Genomic DNA, 21312 nt, shown 5'->3' with positions numbered 1-21312 from the left:
CACCAGGTTTTGTTGCCTGTACCTGTTTTTCTTTGTTTTGATATTGGTTCATTTATTGACTTTCCCAGGTTAATTCTGTAAAGTCTCTATTCTTTCTAGTGCGTGGCGAACCTAGCCTCTACTCAGTTACTAAATTATAGGTCAGATACTTCCTCAAATACAAGCAAATCAATACATCTTTCATCTTATCCCAAAAGTTTTTCTCTCTGGTGTGTTTGTGTGTGTGTGTGTGTGTTTGAGCACAACTTCAACATTACAACAATTTACAAGTTTGTCTTAGCTTTCACTTCTTTTTTAGGCAGGATCTCAGGTCATCCGTAAGTGAGAGACTGGTTCTCTCTCAGCTTAGCATTCACACAGGCCTGCACATGCACATAACCTTGTGAATATGGTAGAGCTTTTCAAATCCCCCTATGAGCAAGTCTTTCCCCAGACCTTCCTTTTATGTTTTGGCCAGGCTCTTGTTCCAATTTACACAGCAGCTTCAGGCAGTTGCAATGTTAAACAGTTGTTTCAACTTTTTTTTTTTTTTTTTAAAATAAATGATCTGGGAATAGGGCTCTAACCATGGAGAAATCTCCATGTCAGGGCAAATAACAGCAACATGTGCAAATTGAGTTTTCCAGGGGTATGCAAGATAAGCTAAATAGTGACAGTCTTCTGGGCAAGGGGAAAGGAATGTGTTGAGGAGCACCAAATCTGATCTATTCCCTCTAGTTGCTGAGAGGCTGTTTTGCACAGCTACCAGGGATGGGAGGCTGCTGCTTTTCAAGGTTCCTACTGGGAAGAGGGGAATGGGTGTAGTTGAGTTACAGTGCTATACTCCATGCCATTATTAGTAGGGTTCAGCAGTTTTCCTTGAAAAAACACGCCTTATATTAATTCCAGATTTGGGATAAATCCCATAGCTCTGGAAAAAATAGAGTTTGACCATTTTTGCCTGTATATTTGTTGCTTTTAATGTATGGGACTCTATATGGAGGCATTCCCTCTGCCATTCCAGAGGTACCACCAAATGCAAGTCATTTTATTCAATAAAAAGTAACACGTTATCACTGATTTTCCTATTCTGCATATATTCTCATAAAATGAGAAGATATCCTCCTAACAGCAGGATGCCAGCTGTCCAATTGAAAAAATAAAGAAAATCATAGAAAAATACTACTCTCTAATTTGAAATACTTTAGTTTTTATAAGTCAGTAGTATTTTATATAAGCTCTTGGGTGGCAGTGGGAAATCCAGCTGGGACTTAGACTTTTTGAAGCTATTCAATTATGTTTGACATAATTCATTATATTCTTTCTGAAACTTTGAAACTTAGGTACAACCTAAGGAAATAATTTTTACTTTCTGAGTTAATTTGTATTTCTACCATTAATTCCATATTTTTATTGAGTAACTCCTATATTTTACCTATTATATATAACACTGAATTGACTCAAATATCAAAAGGTTTGAAGGTAAAAAGCTTAAAATGTCATTCTCATGAATTTGGAATGGATTATAAACTTTATAAAATTAACTGTCTGAACTATAGAATTAATTTTGTGTGAAAATAAGAAAATAAAATCAGAAGAACACAGTGGCATAAATGTCTGAAATAAAGTTTACTTAATACTAGCAGATAATTTGTATTAGTTAATAATTCAGAGATCCAAATGAGGAGACATACACGAATAAGTTTTATAGATAAAACACTTACACATTTCTTCACCGTTAAAATGTAGAGCCTACTAATATGTACATCACAAGTTTATTGCAGAGATTTCATGAAATAGTATATGTTCCTTGACAATAGAAATTTCAGAATAAATGAATATTCTGGAGGCAGCTTTTGCTGTTGCTTCTTGTTTAATTTGTAGACAAATTAGTTACCCTGATTAAAAAAAAAAAAAAAAAACTGTGTTATTATTATTGTAGATGTTATAGTGAGGATCATCAGAAAAAAAAAAGCTAGAAATAATGGAAAGCAGATTGTTCTCCCACAATCAAACCAATAAATCAACATATTAAGGATATTAATATAATTAATATAACAACATGGTCACTTTAAAAAGACAAGATGGCGTCTGGGCCAGCTGGATTTATAACCAACTGAACTCTATCAACATGTTCAAAGAAAGACTGTGTCAGAAACAAGGAGACTTTTTCACGTGTTGAACTGTAAAATGTGGAGTCTAAGATGTGAACATTAGCATTACTTATTGTAATTATATCCCATAAGGTAAATACCACTGCACTCTGGAGATAACCATGAAAAACTAGCCAAGTTAGGTGCTATGAAACATTTGAAATGTACACATAATCCATCTTATTTAAAATAGGTGTTTTTTACTTGTTTTTTTCTAAATTAATTTTAAATATCATATAATTTAAGATGTCTTCTTATTTGGATTTGCTATATAGAGAAATATGTTAGGAAGAAATATTGGCACTGTAGTTTTTCATCTCACACTCTGTGAGTTTATTTATTGTAAGTCTACCCTGATGGACAGACTCCTCACACTCTGTCACTTATTCCATTTTCTCATAATCTGAGGCTAAGATCTACACTTGGAATTATGACACATTCATTTAGGAAAATTTCTGGGACTGGGAGACCCTTTTAGGAGATAGCAGGTGAGTTCGCCTAAACAAACTCTTGTGGCACTGAATTCCAATACTTTTTCTACAATGACTGCATATAGAACTCTTTTCTACCATACAACTCTTTTCATCAATGGGGAATTACGGGATAAGGAATAGACTGAGAAACTTGAGTGTAAGACTGTATTAGTCTGTTTTCATCCTGCTGATAAAGACATACCCGAGACTTGGCAATTTACAAAAGAAAGAAGTTTAATGAACTTACAGTTTTACATGGCTGGGGAAGCCTCACAATCATGGTGAAAGGCAAGGAGGAGAAAGTCACATCTTACATGGATGGTGGCAGGTAAAGAGAAGAGAGTTTGTGCAGAGAAACCCCCCTTGTAATACCATTAGTTCTTCTGAGACGTATTCACTATTATGAGAACAGCATGGGAAAGACTTGCCCCCATGACTCAACTACCTCTCACTGGGTCCCTCCCACAACATGTGGGAATTCAAGATGAGATTTGGGTGGGGACACAGTCAAATCTTATTTCTGCCCCTGGCCCCTTCCAAATATCATGTCTTCATTTTTCAAAACCAATCTTGCCTTTCCAACAGTCTCCCCAAATCTTAAGTCATTTTAGCATTAACTCAAAAGTCCATAGTCCAAAGTCTCATCTGACACAAGGCAAGTCTCTTCTCTCTTTGAGCTTGTAAAATCAAAAGCAAATTAGTCACTTCCTAGATACAATGGGGGTACAGGCATTGGGTAAATACAGCTGTTCCAAATGGGAGGACTTGGCAGAAGCAAAGGGGCTAGAGGCCCCATACAAGTCCAAAATCCAGAAGGGCAGTCAAATCTTAAAGCTCCAAAATGATCTCCTTTGACTACATGTCTCCTATATGGGTCATGCTGATGCAAGAGGTGGGTTCCCGTGGTCTTGGGCAGCTCCACCCCTGTGACTTTGCAGGGTACAGCCTCCTTTTTGGCTGCTTTCATGGGCTGGTATTGAATGTTTGTGGCTTTTCCAGGGGAACGGTGCAGTCTTTCTGTGGATCTACCATTCTGTGGTCTGGAGGATGGTGGCCCTCTCTCATAGCTCCAGTAGGTGGTGCCCCAGTAGGGGCTCTATGTGGGAGCTCCAACACCGCATTTCTTAGCGCACTTCAGCAGAGGTTCTCTGTGAAGACTCTGCCCATGCAGAAAACTTTGGCTGGGCAGCCAGGTGTTACCATACATCTTCTGAATTCCAGATGGCGGTTCCCAAACCCCAGTTCTTTACTTCTGTGCACTCTCAGGCTCAACACCACATGGAACTGCCAAGGCTTGGGGCTTCCATTCTCTGAAGCGATGCACCAAGGTCTACGTTGTCCCCTTTCAGTCATGGCTGGAGCAGCTGGGACACAGAGCACTAAGTCCCTAGACTGCACACAGCACAGAGACCCTAGGCCCAGCCCATGAAATCATTTTCTCCTAAGTCTTAAGGCCCCTAATAGGAGGGGCTGCCGTGAAGTCTTCCGACATGCCTTGGAGACCTTTTCCCCATTATGGTGAGGATTCACATTCTTTCCACGTAACTTATGCAAATTTCTGCAGCCAGCTTGAATTTTTCCTCAGAAAATGGTTTTTCTTTTTTATCACATTGTCAGGCTGCAATTTTTTTGAACCTTTATGATCTGCTTCCCTTCTGAATGCCTTTAACAGCACCCAAGTCACCTCTTGAATGCTTTGCTGCTTAGAAATTTCTTCCACCAGATATCCTAAATCATCTCTCTCAAGTTCAAGATGAGATTTGGGTGGGGAGGGGACACAGCCAAACCATGTCAAAAGACGGATACCCTCTTATTAACTGTAAAGTATAGTATTCATTCATTCATGTATTGATAAAACACAATAGAAATATTGGTTAGTGATTAAAAGAAGAAAGTTACTGGAGAAACTTTTGGAGGAACATATATAATTTTACAATATAAAAGCGTATCTTTTTTATATTTATTTTCTAGTGACAAAAACAAGCATTCAAAAGAAATTAATTTAAATTAACATTCAGTGCTTAGGTTTTCCTTTTATTGCTAAAATGTTAGTAGCCCAAATAATTTGATATATAAAAATTTATGAAAGAACATTTGAATAAAATTTATGTTGCTTTTCCCCACTATTTCCCTTGACTCTGAAAAGTGTTTTTGGTTTAGTTAAAAAGATACTTTTTATAAGTACATTCATGTTGTTAATTTATGAATAATGCAAATGAGGTCATTTTGAAAACTTACAGTGCAATATATCTGCTGGGATCCTTAAGTTAATCAAAACACACATTGAACTTTATTCTAATAGGATCAGGTTGAGCCTTGAGCAAATTTGGAGCTGCAAATATATTGAAGAGTTTATATTATTGGATATTCCAGTAGGTAATTTTGTTGGCCACTAGTAAAATAATAATAGTTTGAATAACAATTGAGTAATTTGAGCCATTTGGTTATGTTATTTTACCATTTATCTATTCATTCCCTTTTATTGAAGAGTGTTCAATGTCTACAGTGAATTACACTAAGTCTTTAGGATATGATAATATAGGCAAGGCCTCAAATCTCATGAAACTAATAATTTCAGACAGTGATTAGGGCATCAAAAAGTGAATGAGGGTAAAGTAATAGTCACTGAAATGGGGTAAGATGGTCAAAAGGACTTCTCTAAATTAAAAAAGTAAGCCAGCCATAGGGCTGGGCATAGTGGCTCATGCCCGTAATCCAAGCACTTTGGGACGCTGAGGTGGGTGAACAACACTTGCGGTCAGGAGTTCCAGACCAGCCTGGCCAATGTGGTGAAACCTTGTCTCTACCTAAAATACAAAAATTAGTCGGGTATGGTGGCAGGCACCTGTAATCCCAGCTACTCAGGAGGCTGAGACATGAGAATCGCTTGAACCCAGGAAGCGGAGGTTGCAGTGAATTGAGATCACACCACTGCACTCCAGTCTGTGCATAAAGTGAGACTCTACCTCAAAAAATAAAATAAAAAAGCCAGTATAAATGAAGGTTTTTATAATAATGCCTTGAAAATCTCAATATGGCAAAATGTTAGCTCTCCCCAGTTTATCTATAGAATCAAAATAATCCCAATCAAAATTTTAGCAGTTTATTTTGTAAATGGATTGTAAAATACATATGTAAATGCTAAGCTTTAAAAAAAACAGAGCAGTTTTGAAGAAAAAGAATGATGCTGAAGGACTTTCATTACCAAATATAACAATTAGCTCATTATGAAGCTAGTTAAGATAGTATGGTATAGACCAATGGAACAGAACATCGCAAAATAGGCCTACACAAAAATCCATGTTTAATTTATGACAAACCGAAGTATGGGTCGAAAAGAGTGTCTTTTTTATAAATGGTTCTGGGTAATTTGGATATCTAAATACAAAATAAATTAATCTCTATCCCTCTCTCCCACCACCAAATATTATGTGCTCCTAATGTGAATGTGATAAGTTAAACCAATACAACATGAGAAGACAGGAGAATTTCGTCATGACTTCAGGATAGAAATGCATGCATATATAATAAATTTATGAGTAAAAGTTTAGAAAATTACACAGATCTGAGGATAATGGTTACTTTGATGAGTAATGAAAGATATTGTGATTAAAACTAATGAAGGCATTGTAAAAACTTGTGATATTGTTAGTTTTTGATATACTTACTGGTAACATAAGTTTTCAGTTTGTAATTATTAAATTGTTCACGTATGTACATTAATTTGATGCACACTTTATATATTTATTGTATTTATATTAAACAAATTTTTTTAAAAGCCTCTCTAAGGAGATATTATTTCCAAATTTTTATGTAAAATACTGCATAATTGGGATTATGCAAAGAAATATTGTTCCTCAGTGAGTATTATAAGTTCTTCTTATGAATATGTAGCTTTTCATTTCAATAAATATGAAATTTACAAGTTACATGCACTCACCCCAAATCTTTACAAAAATCTGTTATTCAAACATTTACCCAAAATTATAATACTAACCCTATTTGTCTCTGAGTTTCCTCAGTGTGGAAGTTTGGAGAGTCATTTGGTTTGGGCCAAGAAATGATAGATGAAAGTATTTATTCAGTCAAAAAGTGCTTACTGAATTTCTACTGAATGTCAGGCTTTGCCCAAACCACAATGGCATAAAGGCAAATTTCTGAAAGCCTTAGGAAAAACATTCATAAAAAATTACATAGTAAATAATAAATACTAGAAACAGAAGTATCAATAAAGAAAAGCAGAAGATAAATGACAAGTGACACTTTACTTTAATATCTAGTAAATGATTGAATATTTTGAGGACTCTAATGAGCAGGTGTATATGTGTGCCCCACTCTGTCTAGAAGAAGAAGTGGTTAGTAAACTCCAAAGAACTATTCCTAGGTCAGCTTCAAGGAATTTAAGAATCCAGTTTAGCACTCCAAAATTAAAGATGGAATATGACTCAGCAAAATAAAAACAAAAATCAGTTATCTATTATATAAGGTACAGGGAGAGAAGTGTGGACTTTACATTGACAATAAAGAGTAGCCAAAGAACGCTATTGAATGAGGAAGTGACAAGATTGGGTTTGTTTGTTGTACAAATGACTTTAGCAGCAATGTGGGGACCTGAGTAGATGGGCAAATGCAGGAAGTCTAGCAGGATAGATTGGTTTCTCTTAAAATAGGATAGGATGCAGGAGATCAGGAATAATTGAATCCACAGGATTTAGAATAGAAAAACAAAGAGGGGGCTAGAGATAGATTTAAGAGACAGTTAATAGAATGAACTAATGAGATTTGAGGATAAGCAAAGAATCCCAGAGGACACGGATGACTAGTTTCTACATAGTATGCTACATCTACACAGAGATATATAGCAAAGGGATGGAAATAGATAAATGAAGATATGCCTCTTTTATGGTCACCAGTATTGCTTACAGCTATGTCTGTGGTTCCTAAGAAGCCTGCAAAGTAGAGAAGACAGAGGAAGACAGAAATCTAGTAAAGGAGTGGTTTTAGGAGAAGTTCATGAGATTAGGAAAGCAGGGCATAATCATGGAAACGATAAGAAAAGATTTCCAAGAAATAACAACAATTAGCTATAAAAAATGCACAAAGATGACAAAAACATTTTTTTCAAAAAAGAACTGATTTTGAAAATGGAAAGGTCATGAGTAATTTTTGCAAGAGTCGTGTCAACATAATTGGTCACAGAAGCTCAGTTGCAGTGTTTTGTGAAGATGACTGGAAAAAATAAACACAGGTGTGAATGTTGCTTGTCAGAAACCTTAGCATGCTCAAAAAATTAAAACATCATTCAACTACTATACATATAGTCATTGCATTATTTCTTGCTGAGTAGTAAAGGTGAAATATGGGCCTGATGTTTTTTGAAATCAATATTGTTAATCAAACTCTTGATGACAATGAGACCCAAGTCATGTAAAATTTAGTTACTTTTCAAGTGTAAATACACTGTTTAAGTGCACATTAAAAAATAAGGTCTGAAAAACATAATATAAGATGTTTAGAAATTGTAAAACGTGAATCTATGAAAGGTTGCAATGCCAGTTTTTGAGGGCAGTTTTCCATATACTACATACTGACTTATCAGATTTAGTTTTGCTTTTATGTGTTCTTATAGCAAAGTGTGCACACACGAATCATAATACTTTCTGTATTTCGTAGCAATGGCCTAAATGTCCTGCTATCTCGTGTTTTAGACTGTCAGCTCCCAGAAGACGAGCTGGGAAACTATTCTTTGTATCATTTTACCCTTAAGGCATGAAATATGTGATGATAGATGAATGAATATAGGAAAACAATCATCAGAGGAGACAAGAGAAAAAGGAAGTGATGTTCCTCACATACTATAAAGAACAATGAGGAATTGTGAATTTATGAGAACAATGAACAAGAATAACCAAAGTTGTTTCATTTAGAAATGTATTTACAAAGGCAAATATAGATTCTGAGTGAATCACAATAGTAATCTTAATAGTAATCAGAGAAATTACAATAGCAATTACAAGAGTAATTAATAATTATCAGAGAAATGCAAAAGAAAATAGTATTATAACTTTTTTTTTGCCTTGCAAAATTTGCCTTTTATCCTCTTGACATTGGCTTTGACAATTAATCTTGATATCGCTCCAAAAAGCTCAAGCTACAAAAGCAAAAGTAAACAAACAGAACAACATTAAACTAAAAACATTCAGAACAATAAAGGAAACAATCAACAAAATAATAGGCAACTTATGAACTATGAAAAAATATTTTCAAACCACATTTTTGTTAAGGGGTTAATATATCCAGAATTATAAAGAATTCTTATAACTCAATAGCAGAAAAAACAGTAACCTGATTTTAAAAATGGGCAAAAGACCCGAACAGACATTTCTCCAAAGAAGATATAAAAATGGCAAAAAGGTATATGAAGAGATGCTCACCATCATTAATCTTTTGAGAAATGCAAATTTAAACCACTATAAGATATTGCCTTATGTCCATTAGTATGATTATTATCAAAAAGACAAGAAATAACAAGTGTTATCAGGGATGTGGAGAAAAGGAAACCCTAGTACACTATTGGTGGGAATGTAGATTAGCACAGCCATTATGAAAAAACAGTATGGAGGTTCCTAAAGAAATTAAACATATCATATTAATAGAATCACTATATGACACAGCAACTCCTCTTCCAGGTATATACCAAAATGAGATACAATAACCACCGTATAAAAATATCTGCACTCCCAAGTTTTTTGCAGCATTATTCACAATAGTCAAAATATGGAAACAATCTAGATATACATTGAGAGATAAATTGATAAAGAAAATGAAATGTGTGTATATACATACACACACACAAAATGGAATCTTATTCAGCCTTAAAAAGGGGATATATATCCCTTTTTATATATACACAATGGAATATATTTTATACACACACACACACACAGAGACACACACGCACACACACAAATCTTATTCAGCCTTAAAAAGGGAAATCCCACCATGCGCTACAACCTGGATGGACTTAGAGGACATTATGCTAAGTGAAATAAGCCAGACACAAAAATAAAAGTACTACAAGCGGGTGGATCACCTGAGGTCAGGAGTTCAAGATCAGCCTGACCAACATGGAAAAATCCATTCTCCACTAAAAATACAAAATTAGCTGCATGTGGTGGCACATGTCTGTAATCCCAGCTACTAGGGAGGCTGAAGCAGGAGAATTGCTCGAACCTGGGAGGCGGAGGTTGTGGTGAGCCGAGATTGCACCATTGCACTCCAGCCTGGGCAACAAGAGCAAAACTCCATCTCAAAAAAAAAAAAAAAAAGAAAAAAAAGAAAAATCTTAGTACACTCGGATAGGCAATGAAACAGTGATTTCCGTGGATGAGCAGGAGTAAGGGGAAGAGAAGGTGGGGAGCTGTAGGTCACAGAGCTGATATGTAAGATGAAAAAGTTTAGAGGCCTAATGTACAACTTTAGGACTAAAGTTAATGAAACTGTATTGTAGTAAGAATTTTTGTTAAATAAGTATATTTTAGCTGCTCTTGTCACACAAAAAAGTAACTATGTGACATGATAGCTACATTAATCTGTTTCACGATGGTAACCACTTTACTCTCAGTGTGTATTCCACAACATCAAGTTGTAAACTTCAAATAAACATGATAAAATTTCTTAAAAAGCAAAAATGAAAAACAAAATTTGCCTTTCAAAAATGTCTAGTGTTGACAGAATTATGGTTGAGGGTGAAAGACACTTCATACAATGGTGCCAGAAACATAAATTTTCATATGTATTAAGTATGGTTTCACTGTATCTATATAAATTTTCAGCATCCCCATTTCTGGGATTCCATCTCAGGAGGTATCAAGCAAGTGCACAAGGATATATGCCTTTTGTGCACAAAGGATATCTACTTTGTACAAGGATATGCGTACAAAACTGTTTTTACAAAGTTGTTCATTAGACCTTTGTAACCATAAAAATGAAGTTATCATTAGGAGAATGGTAAAATAAATTATACTATAGGCATACTATATGCTGTGTAGGTATAAAGTCTTTCAAAGAAGAATGTAGTAGAAGTCTACATCTGTACCCAGAATAATGCCAGTGATTTTTTTAAATAGATACAACAATTCAGAAAAATATGCATAATATGACTGACATCATTTGAAAAATAATATCAATGCATATCTGCTTGTGCCTAGGAAAGGCCTAGTAAGATAAACACTGTGCCGTTAAAAATGACCAGCCCTGTGAAGTATAAATGAATGAGGGAAGATATTTTGCTTTATAATGCTTACTTCTGATTTTCAAATTTTTAAAAGGAAAAATGTAAACCTCCTTTTTGGAAAAAATGTACTTCATTATAGAGAATAATGCTATGTTTAATCTAACCGTGATAAACAAAAACAAAAATAAAAAGAAGAATACAGATAAGGAAGTTTAAATATAGGTGTAATTCCTAATTTTTCTAAAAATAAAAGTACTTGAAATGCATGAATCAGCAGGCCCTTGAAGAATGAGTGGATAAAGCTGAGCATGTTATTTTAAGACATATGTCCTTTTTTCTAAAACTATCAGGGTTATGGGGCTTGAGAGTATATAAAACAGCCCATAGATCAGATGGTAGCTGAAGGGATTCATGCTTGCCTTTAGTTATGAAGTTCAAATTGGAAGCTGTTCAGGCAGAAAACTAATAGAAATGGGTGATAGCTAATTAACCTAAGGCTTCAAAGTAATTGCTCTGCAAGAAGCAATTTAAAAAGAGATCTTTAGTTATTTATTTATTTTTGAAAATCATAAAATACCCTATTTGACTTTTGGTGCATGAGCAAAATTATCTGAATATACACAAATATTGATTTTTTTTAAAACCTCTCCTACCTGATCCAACTTCTTGGTCAATTTACAAAGAGGCAAAATGATAACAAGAACTATGCTTTATATCACATAAACATACCGAATATCCCAGGCTTAAGACTTTGCCACATGGTGAGATGTAGGAAAAGATCCCTGTACTAAATTTTGCTCAGAGGATACGATTATATTGGTCAACCTAGCCCTGAGCCACATTTCTCATCACTGGAGTCAGCAGAGTCAGCTGCTCCAAAGTATATAGCTGTTTTGGCCACTTGAACCCAGGAGGTAGAGGTTGCAGTGAGCCGAGATCACGCCACTGCACTCCAGCCTAGGTGACAGAGCAAGACTCCGTCTTAAAAATAAATAAATAAATAAATAAATAAATAAAAATAAAGGTATATCACTGTTTAATGGAGAAATGGCTCCCCTGGCAAAAACAAGGTGCTATTGTGGAAAGAACGTGGAATAAATGCAACATCCCAAATCAGCCACTATCTGCCACCATCTACAACTCTGGCTTCTGAGGACTTCTATTCAGCAGTCCTCTTACTTTTAAAAAGCATCCATATTTACATAAAATATATTCATTTTTTCCCAAAAAAAGAAGCCCTAAATTTCCTGCATTTCTATGCCTAGTTCTAAACATAGATACTTTGGGTAGTACGGAGTTCTCTCCCTCGAATTAGCTTGTCATCTCTGATTTACAGCTTTCTGGCACTTCGGCTTCCTGTAGGACTCACAGATAAAGATAATAACATCTGGGTAAAGAGGTTCTCATGAGAACTTCTGATCCTGTTTAACTGCCTCTAAATGCAAACTTTATTAGCATGTAGTCTACATAAAGACTGGGACCATCTTCTCTTACTGTTGTATTAATCTTAGATTTTTACCTTACACAATATGCTACAGAATATTATATATTTGAAGAGGTCAGGCGCGGTGGCTCATGCCTGTAATCTCAGCACTTTGGGAAACCGAGGCAGGCGGATCACCTGAGTTCAGGAGTTAGAGAGAAGCCTGGCCAACATGGTGAAACCCTGTCTCAACTACAAATACAAAAATTAGCCAGGCGTGGTGGTGCACGTCTGTAATTCCAGCTACTCGGGAGGTTGAGGCTGGAGAATCGCTTGAACCCAGGAGGCAGAGGTCGCAGTGAGCCAAGGTCTCTCCACTCCACTCCAGCCTGGGTGACAGAGCAAGATTCTGTCTTAAATATATTTATTATATATATATATAACATATATAATATATAGATATATATATTCGAAGAGACAAATTGCTGAAAAAATACAGTAAGTTTTCTAGGTATCTCCAGAACTCATGCTCTCAGTAACTTAGACTTACCATGGAACAAATACAGAAGTTCTTAAGATGGGTGCTATCAGTTGTCCAAGATCCATTTATTTAACTTATTTCTGTCCTGACCTTCGGATTCACTCTGATGTGATTAACTTAGGATTCTGTTCATCATGAACTAAATATTTTAATGAAAGGTAGAGCCATTTCATAGACTTAAAAAATTCCTCTTCTATAATCAGGGTGAGACATATTCTCCTAAAGCATGTGAGCTACAGGGTACAGATGTGAATATGTCAAAAAAAAAAAAACTAGCATGTGTTGCCAAGAAAAAATGGAGTTAATTCTTTGGGACGCAAAATGCATACAAAGATCTTTAAAATGTCAGTGTTGTTTATGAGCTTCCACAGTGAGATTTAAAACTCTTTGAGGAAAGATACCGTGTTTTAGGATTGTGTTTGTCTGTAGGAACCTGTAATGGATAACGATTCAGATGTATGTGGATAATTTTATTTCATCAACTGCTTTACAATGATTTATCTCAGTATATATTATAAATGATAAATCTTCTATTATTTTGTTTTATATTACATATATATTTGTATATAGTGTCCAGCTCTTAAACTGCCATTTATAAAATTATTGTTAACTTTGGTCTTGGAAACACAGTAGACTTTCAAAATAATATTATCTCCTGGATTATTCTTGTTATATAATATTAATGTATGTTTATTTGTCTTTTGTTGCAGGATTTATTTATACGTGTGGTGGAACTTTGAAAGGACTTAATGGCACTATAGAAAGCCCTGGTTTTCCATATGGATATCCAAATGGTGCAAACTGTACATGGGTAATAATAGCAGAAGAACGAAATAGAATACAAATTGTTTTTCAGTCATTTGCTCTAGAAGAAGAATATGACTACTTATCATTATATGATGGACATCCTCATCCTACAAACTTTAGGACAAGGTTAGTGTATTTTGAATGGAAGACTGGAGAGAAAATATTTTCTGGGTAAAAGTAGTCTATTTTACAAAAGATGCTTAACATTTGTGATGCAATTATAATAAAGTTGTATTCACCAACTAATTATTATGTATTTGGAAGTATATCATCCCATGAACAAATTAGCTTGGTATCTCTGACATCATACTGCTAGTACATTAATACTAAGTCTCACAAGGTGAATGTATATTGAGTAGTGATCTCTTTATAGTGGCTAAAAGTATTTTGTTTTTAAAAATGATTATCTCAAGATTTCATTCATTATGGATATAACTTTTGATAAAGTAAAACATACTATATAACATATAGTTTAGTGATAGTGTTTCCATATACAACACTATGCAAAACACTTTAAAATCAGCATTCATGGATAGTAGAATAAATTAATTTCTGATAATGTGTGTAATTTATAAAAACTAAATATCTGAAAACTACACATTCTTTCATGTAAAAAACGGGGACATTTATATTTTTGCCTCTGCAAATAAAAGTATTTTTTTGAAACTCAGTGATGAAACAGATGTAAAAATTAACTAACACCCTGACTATTTTTAAGGTAGTTCTTCTGGTTCTTCAGAATTTCCTCTTGGTGAATAGGTTATATAAAATTAGAAGTGTTTTTAGAAGTCTTGCCAAAAACTTATTTTAACTGTAAATCAACTAAAAAATTCAACATTCCAGGCATTGCACATTTTATTTAGTCCTAGATTTATGCCAGTGTTTGTATACTTTTCTTTAAGTGCCATCAGCTTTTTTAAACTTGTAATTTAAAATATTCTAAGAAGATAACATGTAGGAATTAAAGACTCTTTCCATACTTGGCTATATTTGAGTTATGATTCTGTGACGCTGTTACTTTCTAATAGTTGACAACATGTTCTTGCCTTCCTAATGTACAAGAAGCAGATTATCAGTGCTGACTTTTTACAGTTTCATCAGTCTTCCATATTCCTTTGCATTTATACTTTTTCAATTTTAGGTAAAAAATTAGTGTTTATTTTCCTCAAATTTTGGCAGTGAAAACATAATATAGTGGGGAAAATGGTGGATCTGGAGATGAGATGTATTACATTAGGGTGTTAGGTTTGTTGCTCACCAGTTATTTGAGCAATCCACACTACGTCTGAGACATGGTAATAAGGCCAGGTCTATCCATCTCATTATACTCTTCTGCAGGTATTATGAGAAAATGTGCATGAACCTGCTGCATGGCTATAAAATCCTATTAGAGCACGTTGAACTGCTTCCAGTCACATGACACTTAAAAATTTCTGAGTTGTTTCACAAACTTTGTTGTGCAAAAACAAGATTACTAGATTGATTACAGCTAAGATTCTACTGTTATTTCTTTCTTTTTTTCCTCTATACACATTTACCGAGTAAATCTCATTTCTTTTTCCTTTTACATTGTTTTATTATTATTATTATTATTATTTTTAATTTATTTATTATTATTTTTATACTTTAAGTTCTAGGGTACATGTGCATAACGTGCAGGTTTGTTACATATGTATACTTGTGCCATGTTGCTGTGCTGCACCCATCAACTCGTCAGCACCCATCAACTCGTCATTTACATCAGGTATAACTCCCAATGCAATCCCTCCCCCCTCCCCCCTCCCCATAATAGGCCCCAGTGTTTGATGTTCCCCTTCCCGAGTCCAAGTGATCTCATTGTTCAGTTCCCACCTATGAGTGAGAACATGAGGTGTTTGGTTTTCTGTTCTTGTGATAGTTTGCTAAAAATGATGGTTTCCAGCTGCATCCATGTCCCTACAAAGGACACAAACTCATCCTTTTTTATGGCTGTATAGTATTCCATGGTGTATATGTGCCACATTTTCTTAATCCAGTCTGTCACTGATGGACATTTGGGTTGATTCCAAGTCCTTGCTATTGTGAATAGTGCCACAATAAACATACGTGTGCATGTGTCTTTGTAGCAGCATGATTTATAATCCTTTGGGTATATACCCAGTAATGGGATGGCTGGGTCATATGGTACAGCTAGGTCTAGATCCTTGAGGAATCGCCATACTGTTTTCCATAATGGTTGAACTAGTTTACAATCCCACCAACAGTGTAAAAGTGTTCCTATTTCTCCACATCCTCTCCAGCACCTGTTGTTTCCTGACTTTTGAATGATCGCCATTCTAACTGGTGTGAGATGGTATCTCATTGTGGTTTTGATTTGCATTTCTCTGATGGCCAGTGATGATGAGCATTTTTTCATGTGTCTGTTGGCTGTATGAATATCTTCTTTTGAGAAATGTCTGTTCATATCCTTTGCCCACTTTTTGATGGGGTTGTTTGTTTTTTTCTTGTAAATTTGTTTGAGTTCTTTGTAGGTTCTGGATATTAGCCCTTTGTCAGATGAGTAGATTGCAAAAATTTTCTCCCATTCTGTAGGTTGCCTGTTCACTCTGATGGTAGTTTCTTTTGCTGTGCAGAAGCTCTTTAGTTTAATGAGATCCCATTTGTCAATTTTGGCTTTTGCTGCCGTTGCTTTTGGTGTTTTAGACATGAAGTCTTTGCCCATGCCTATGTCCTGAATGGTACTACCTAGGTTTTCCTCTAGGGTTTTTATGGTATTAGGTCTAACATTTAAGTCTCTAATCCATCTTGAATTAATTTTCGTATAAGGAGTAAGGAAAGGATCCAGTTTCAGCTTTCTACTTATGGCTAGCCAATTTTCCCAGCACCATTTATTAAATAGGGAATCCTTTCCCCATTTCTTGTTTCTCTCAGGTTTGTCAAAGATCAGATGGCTGTAGATGTGTGGTATTATTTCTGAGGACTCTGTTCTGTTCCATTGGTCTATATCTCTGTTTTGGTACCAGTACCATGCTGTTTTGGTTAGTGTAGCCTTGTAGTATAGTTTGAAGTCAGGTAGCATGATGCCTCCAGCTTTGTTCTTTTGACTTAGGATTGTCTTGGAGATGCGGGCTCTTTTTTGGTTCCATATGAACTTGAAAGCAGTTTTTTCCAATTCTGTGAAGAAACTCGTTGGTAACTTGATGGGGATGACATTGAATCTATAAATAACCTTGGGCAGTATGGCCATTTTCACGATATTGATTCTTCCTATCCATGAGCATGGTATGTTCTTCCATTTGTTTGTGTCCTCTTTGATTTCACTGAGCAGTGGTTTGTAGTTCTCCTTGAAGAGGTCCTTTACATCCCTTGTAAGTTGGATTCCTAGGTATTTTATTCTCTTTGAAGCAATTGTGAATGGAAGTTCATTCCTGATTTGGCTCTCTGTTTGTCTGTTACTGGTGTATAAGAATGCTTGTGATTTTTGCACATTAATTTTGTATCCTGAGACTTTACTGAAGTTGCTTATCAGCTTAAGGAGATTTTGGGCTGAGACAATGGGATTTTCTAAATATACAATCATGTCATCTGCAAAGAGCGACAATTTGACTTTTTCTTTTCCTAACTGAATCCCCTTGATTTCTTTCTCTTGCCTGATTGCCCTAGCCAGAACTTCCAACACTATGTTGAAAAGGAGTGGTGAGAGACGGCATCCCTGTCTTGTGCCAGTTTTCAAAGGGAATTTTTCCAGTTTTTGCCCATTCAGTATGATATTGGCTGTGGGTTTGTCATAAATAGCTCTTATTATTTTGAGGTACGTTCCATCAATACCGAATTTATTGAGCGTTTTTAGCATGAAGGGCTGTTGAATTTTGTCAAAAGCATTTTCTGCATCTATTGAGATAATCATGTGGTTCTTGTCTTTGGTTCTGTTTATATGCTGGATTATGTTTATTGATTTGCGAATGTTGAACCAGCCTTGCATCCCAGGGATGAAGCCCACTTGATCATGGTGGATAAGCTTTTTGATGTGCTGCTAAATCCGGTTTGCCAGTATTTTATTGAGGATTTTTGCATTGATGTTCATCAGGGATATTGGTCTAAAATTCTCTTTTTTTGTTGTGTCTTTGCCAGGCTTTGGTAACAGGATGATGTTGGCCTCATAAAATGAGTTAGGGAGGATTCCCTCTTTTTCTATTGATTGGAATAGTTTCAGAAGGAATGGTACCAGCTGCTCCTTGTACCTCTGGTAGAATTCAGCTGTGAATCCATCTGGTCCTGGACTTTTTTTGGTTGGTAGGCTATTAATTATTGCCTCAATTTCAGAGCCTGCTATTGGTCTATTCAGGGATTCAACTTCTTCCTGGTTTAGTCTTGGAAGAGTGTAAGTGTCCAGGAAATTATCCATTTCTTCTAGATTTTCTAGTTTATTTGCATAGAGGTGTTTATAGTATTCTCTGATGGTAGTTTGTATTGCTGTGGGGTCAGTGGTAATATCCCCTTTATCATTTTTTATTGCATCTATTTGATTCTTCTCTCTTTTCTTCTTTATTAGTCTTGCTAGCCATCTGTCAATTTTGTTGATCTTTTCAAAAAACCAGCTCCTGGATTCATTGACTTTTTGGAGGGTTTTTTGTGTCTCTATCTCCTTCAGTTCTGCTCTGATCTTAGTTATTTCTTGCCTTCTGCTAGCTTTTGAATGCGTTTGCTCTTGCTTCTCTAGTTCTTTTAAATGTGATGTTAGAGTGTCAATTTTAGATCTTTCCTGCTTTCTCTTGTGGGCATTTAGTGCTATAAATTTCCCTCTACACACTACTTTAAATGTGTCCCAGAGATTCTGGTATGTTGTATCTTTGTTCTCATTGGTTTCAAAGAACATCTTTATTTCTGCCTTCATTTCGTTATGTACCCAGTAGTCATTCAGGAGCAGGTTGTTCAGTTTCCATGTAGTTGAGCGGTTTTGATTGAGTTTCTTAGTCCTGAGTTCTAGTTTGATTGCACTGTGGTCTGAGAGACAGTTTGTTACAATTTCTGTTCTTGTACATTTGCTGAGGAGTGCTTTACTTCCAATTACGTGGTCAATTTTGGAATAAGTGTGATGTGGTGCTGAGAAGAATGTATATTCTGTTGATTTGGGGTGGAGAGTTCTATAGATGTCTATTAGGTCTGCTTGCTGCAGAGATGAGTTCAATTCCTGGATATCCTTGTTAACTTTCTGTCTCGTTGATCTGTCTAATGTTGACAGTGGAGTGTTGAAGTCTCCCATTATTATTGTATGGGAGTCTACGTCTCTTTGTAAGTCTCTAAGGACTTGCTTTATGAATCTGGGTGCTCCTGTATTGGGTGCATATATATTTAGGATAGTTAGCTCTTCCTGTTGAATTGATCCCTTTACCATTATGTAATGGCCTTCTTTGTCTCTTTTGATCTTTGATGGTTTAAAGTCTATTTTATCAGAGACTAGTATTGCAACCCCCGCTTTTTTTTGTTCTCCATTTGCTTGGTAAATCTTCCTCCATCCCTTTATTTTGAGCCTATGTATGTCTCTGCGTGTGAGATGGGTCTCCTGAATACAGCAGACTGATGGGTCTTGACTCTTTATCCAATTTGCCAGTCTGTGTCTTTTAATTGGAGCATTTAATCCATTTACATTTAAGGTTAATATTGTTATGTGTGAACTTGATCCTGCCATTATGATATTAACTGGTTATTTTGCTCGTTAGTTGATGCAGTTTCTTCCTAGCCTTGATGGTCTTTATATTTTGGCATGTTTTTGCAATGGTTGGTACCGGTTGTTCCTTTCCATGTTTAGTGCTTCCTTCAGGGTCTCTTGTAAGACAGGCCTAGTGGTGACAAAATCTCTAAGCATTTGCTTATCTGTAAAGGATTTTATTTCTCCTTCACTTATGAAACTTAGTTTGGCTGGATATAAAATTCTGGGTTGAAAATTCTTTTCTCTAAGAATGTTGAATATTGGCCCCCACTCTCTTCTGGCTTGTAGAGTTTCTGCCGAGAGATCTGCTGTTAGTCTGCTGGGCTTCCCTTTGTGGGTAACCCGACCTTTCTCTCTGGCTGCCCTTAAGATTTTTTCCTTCATTTCAACTTTGGTGAATCTGGCAATTATGTGTCTTGGAGTTGCTCTTCTCGAGGAGTATCTTTGTGGCGTTCTCTGTATTTCCTGGATTTGAATGTTGGCCTGCCCTACTAGGTTGGGGAAGTTCTCCTGGATGATATCCTGAAGAGTGTTTTCCAACTTGGTTCCATTTTCCCCCTCACTTTCAGGCACCCCAATCAGACGTAGATTTGGTCTTTTTACATAATCCCATACTTCTTGCAGGCTTTGTTCGTTTCTTTTTCTTCTTTTTTCTTTTGGTTTCTCTTCTCGCTTCATTTTGTTCATTTGATCCTCAATCGCCAATACTCTTTCTTCCAGTTGATCGAGTCGGTTACTGAAGCTTGTGCATTTGTCACGTATTTCTTGTGTCATGGTTTTCATCTCTTTCATTTCGTTTATGACCTTCTCTGCATTAATTACTCCAGCCATCAATTCTTCCACTTTTTTTTCAAGATTTTTAGTTTCTTTGCGCTGGGTACGTAATTCCTCCTTTAGCTCTGAGAAGTTTGATGGACTGAAGCCTTCTTCTCTCATCTCGTCAAAGTCATTCTCCGTCCATTTTGATCCGTTGCTGGCGATGAGCTGTGCTCCTTTGCCGGGGGAGATGCGCTCTTATTTTTTGAATTTCCAGCTTTTCTGCCCTGCTTTTTCTCCATCTTTGTGGTTTTATCTGCCTCTGGTCTTTGATGATGATGTAGGTGTCCTTCCTGTTTGATAGTTTTCCTTCTAACAGTCAGGACCCTCAGCTGTAGGTCTGTTGGAGATTGCTTGAGGCCCACTCCAGACCCTGTTTGCCTGGGTGTCAGCAGCAGAGGCTGCAGAAGATAGAATATTTCTGAACCGCGAGTGTACCTGTCTGATTCTTGCTTTGGAGGCTTCCTCTCAGGGGTGTACTCTACCCTGTGAGGTGTGGGGTGTCAGACTGCCCCTAGTGGGGGATGTCTCCCAGTTAGGCTACTCAGGGGTCAGGGACCCACTTGAGCAGGCAGTCTGTCCCTTCTCAGATCTCAACCTCCGTGTTGGGAGATCCACTGCTCTCTTCAAAGCTGTCAGACAGAGTCGTTTGCATCTGCAGAGGTTTCTGCTGCTTTTGTTTACTGTGCCCTGTCCCCAGAGGTGGAGTCTCAGTTGAAAATGCAGAAATCACCGGTCGTCTGTGTCGCTCGCCTGGGAGTTGGAGACTGGAGCTGTTCCTATTCGGCCATCTTGCTCCGCCCCTTCTCCTTTTACATTGTTAAACTCATACAATAATTATCTATTTTATAAACATATATTATGGTATGCACGTCTGACTGCTATTTGATCATCATTGCCACTGTCATTAAAAGCTGGTTTTCTTTTGTTAATGCCAAATAATATCTATAAATAGAAGTACAATTTTTTACACTGACAATATGTGGGATATAATTTTCCTAAATATATAAAAATACTTATTTTAATATTACCTGGTAGTTTCAAATTATCAATTCCCTGATAGTATTGCTTGTACATGTACCTATTCTCTCTAGATAGCCTTGAAAATGAGAAAACACATTTTTATTTTATCTCTTCCTCTCTTTTTTAAACAACTGTGGCCTCTGGGAAGTTAAAAGACCGTGAAATTAGGAAA

General features: G+C 36.1%; 1 protein-coding gene across 2 annotated transcripts in view; it reads left to right on the top strand.

The window, feature by feature from the left end:
- Positions 1–21312, top strand: part of CSMD3 (CUB and Sushi multiple domains 3) — a 1272067-nt gene that overhangs the window by 117930 nt on the left and 1132825 nt on the right. For both annotated transcript variants that reach the window (XM_008001392.3, XM_008001388.3), the window contains exon 2: positions 13516–13738. In XM_008001392.3, the coding sequence (XP_007999583.2) occupies positions 13516–13738 (223 nt within the window). The remainder of the gene's footprint in view (positions 1–13515; positions 13739–21312) is intronic.

The sequence above is a fragment of the Chlorocebus sabaeus genome, chromosome 8, assembly GCF_047675955.1.
Source record: "Chlorocebus sabaeus isolate Y175 chromosome 8, mChlSab1.0.hap1, whole genome shotgun sequence".
NCBI lineage: Eukaryota > Metazoa > Chordata > Mammalia > Primates > Cercopithecidae > Chlorocebus > Chlorocebus sabaeus.
This window is presented reverse-complemented; position numbering and strand designations above follow the sequence as displayed.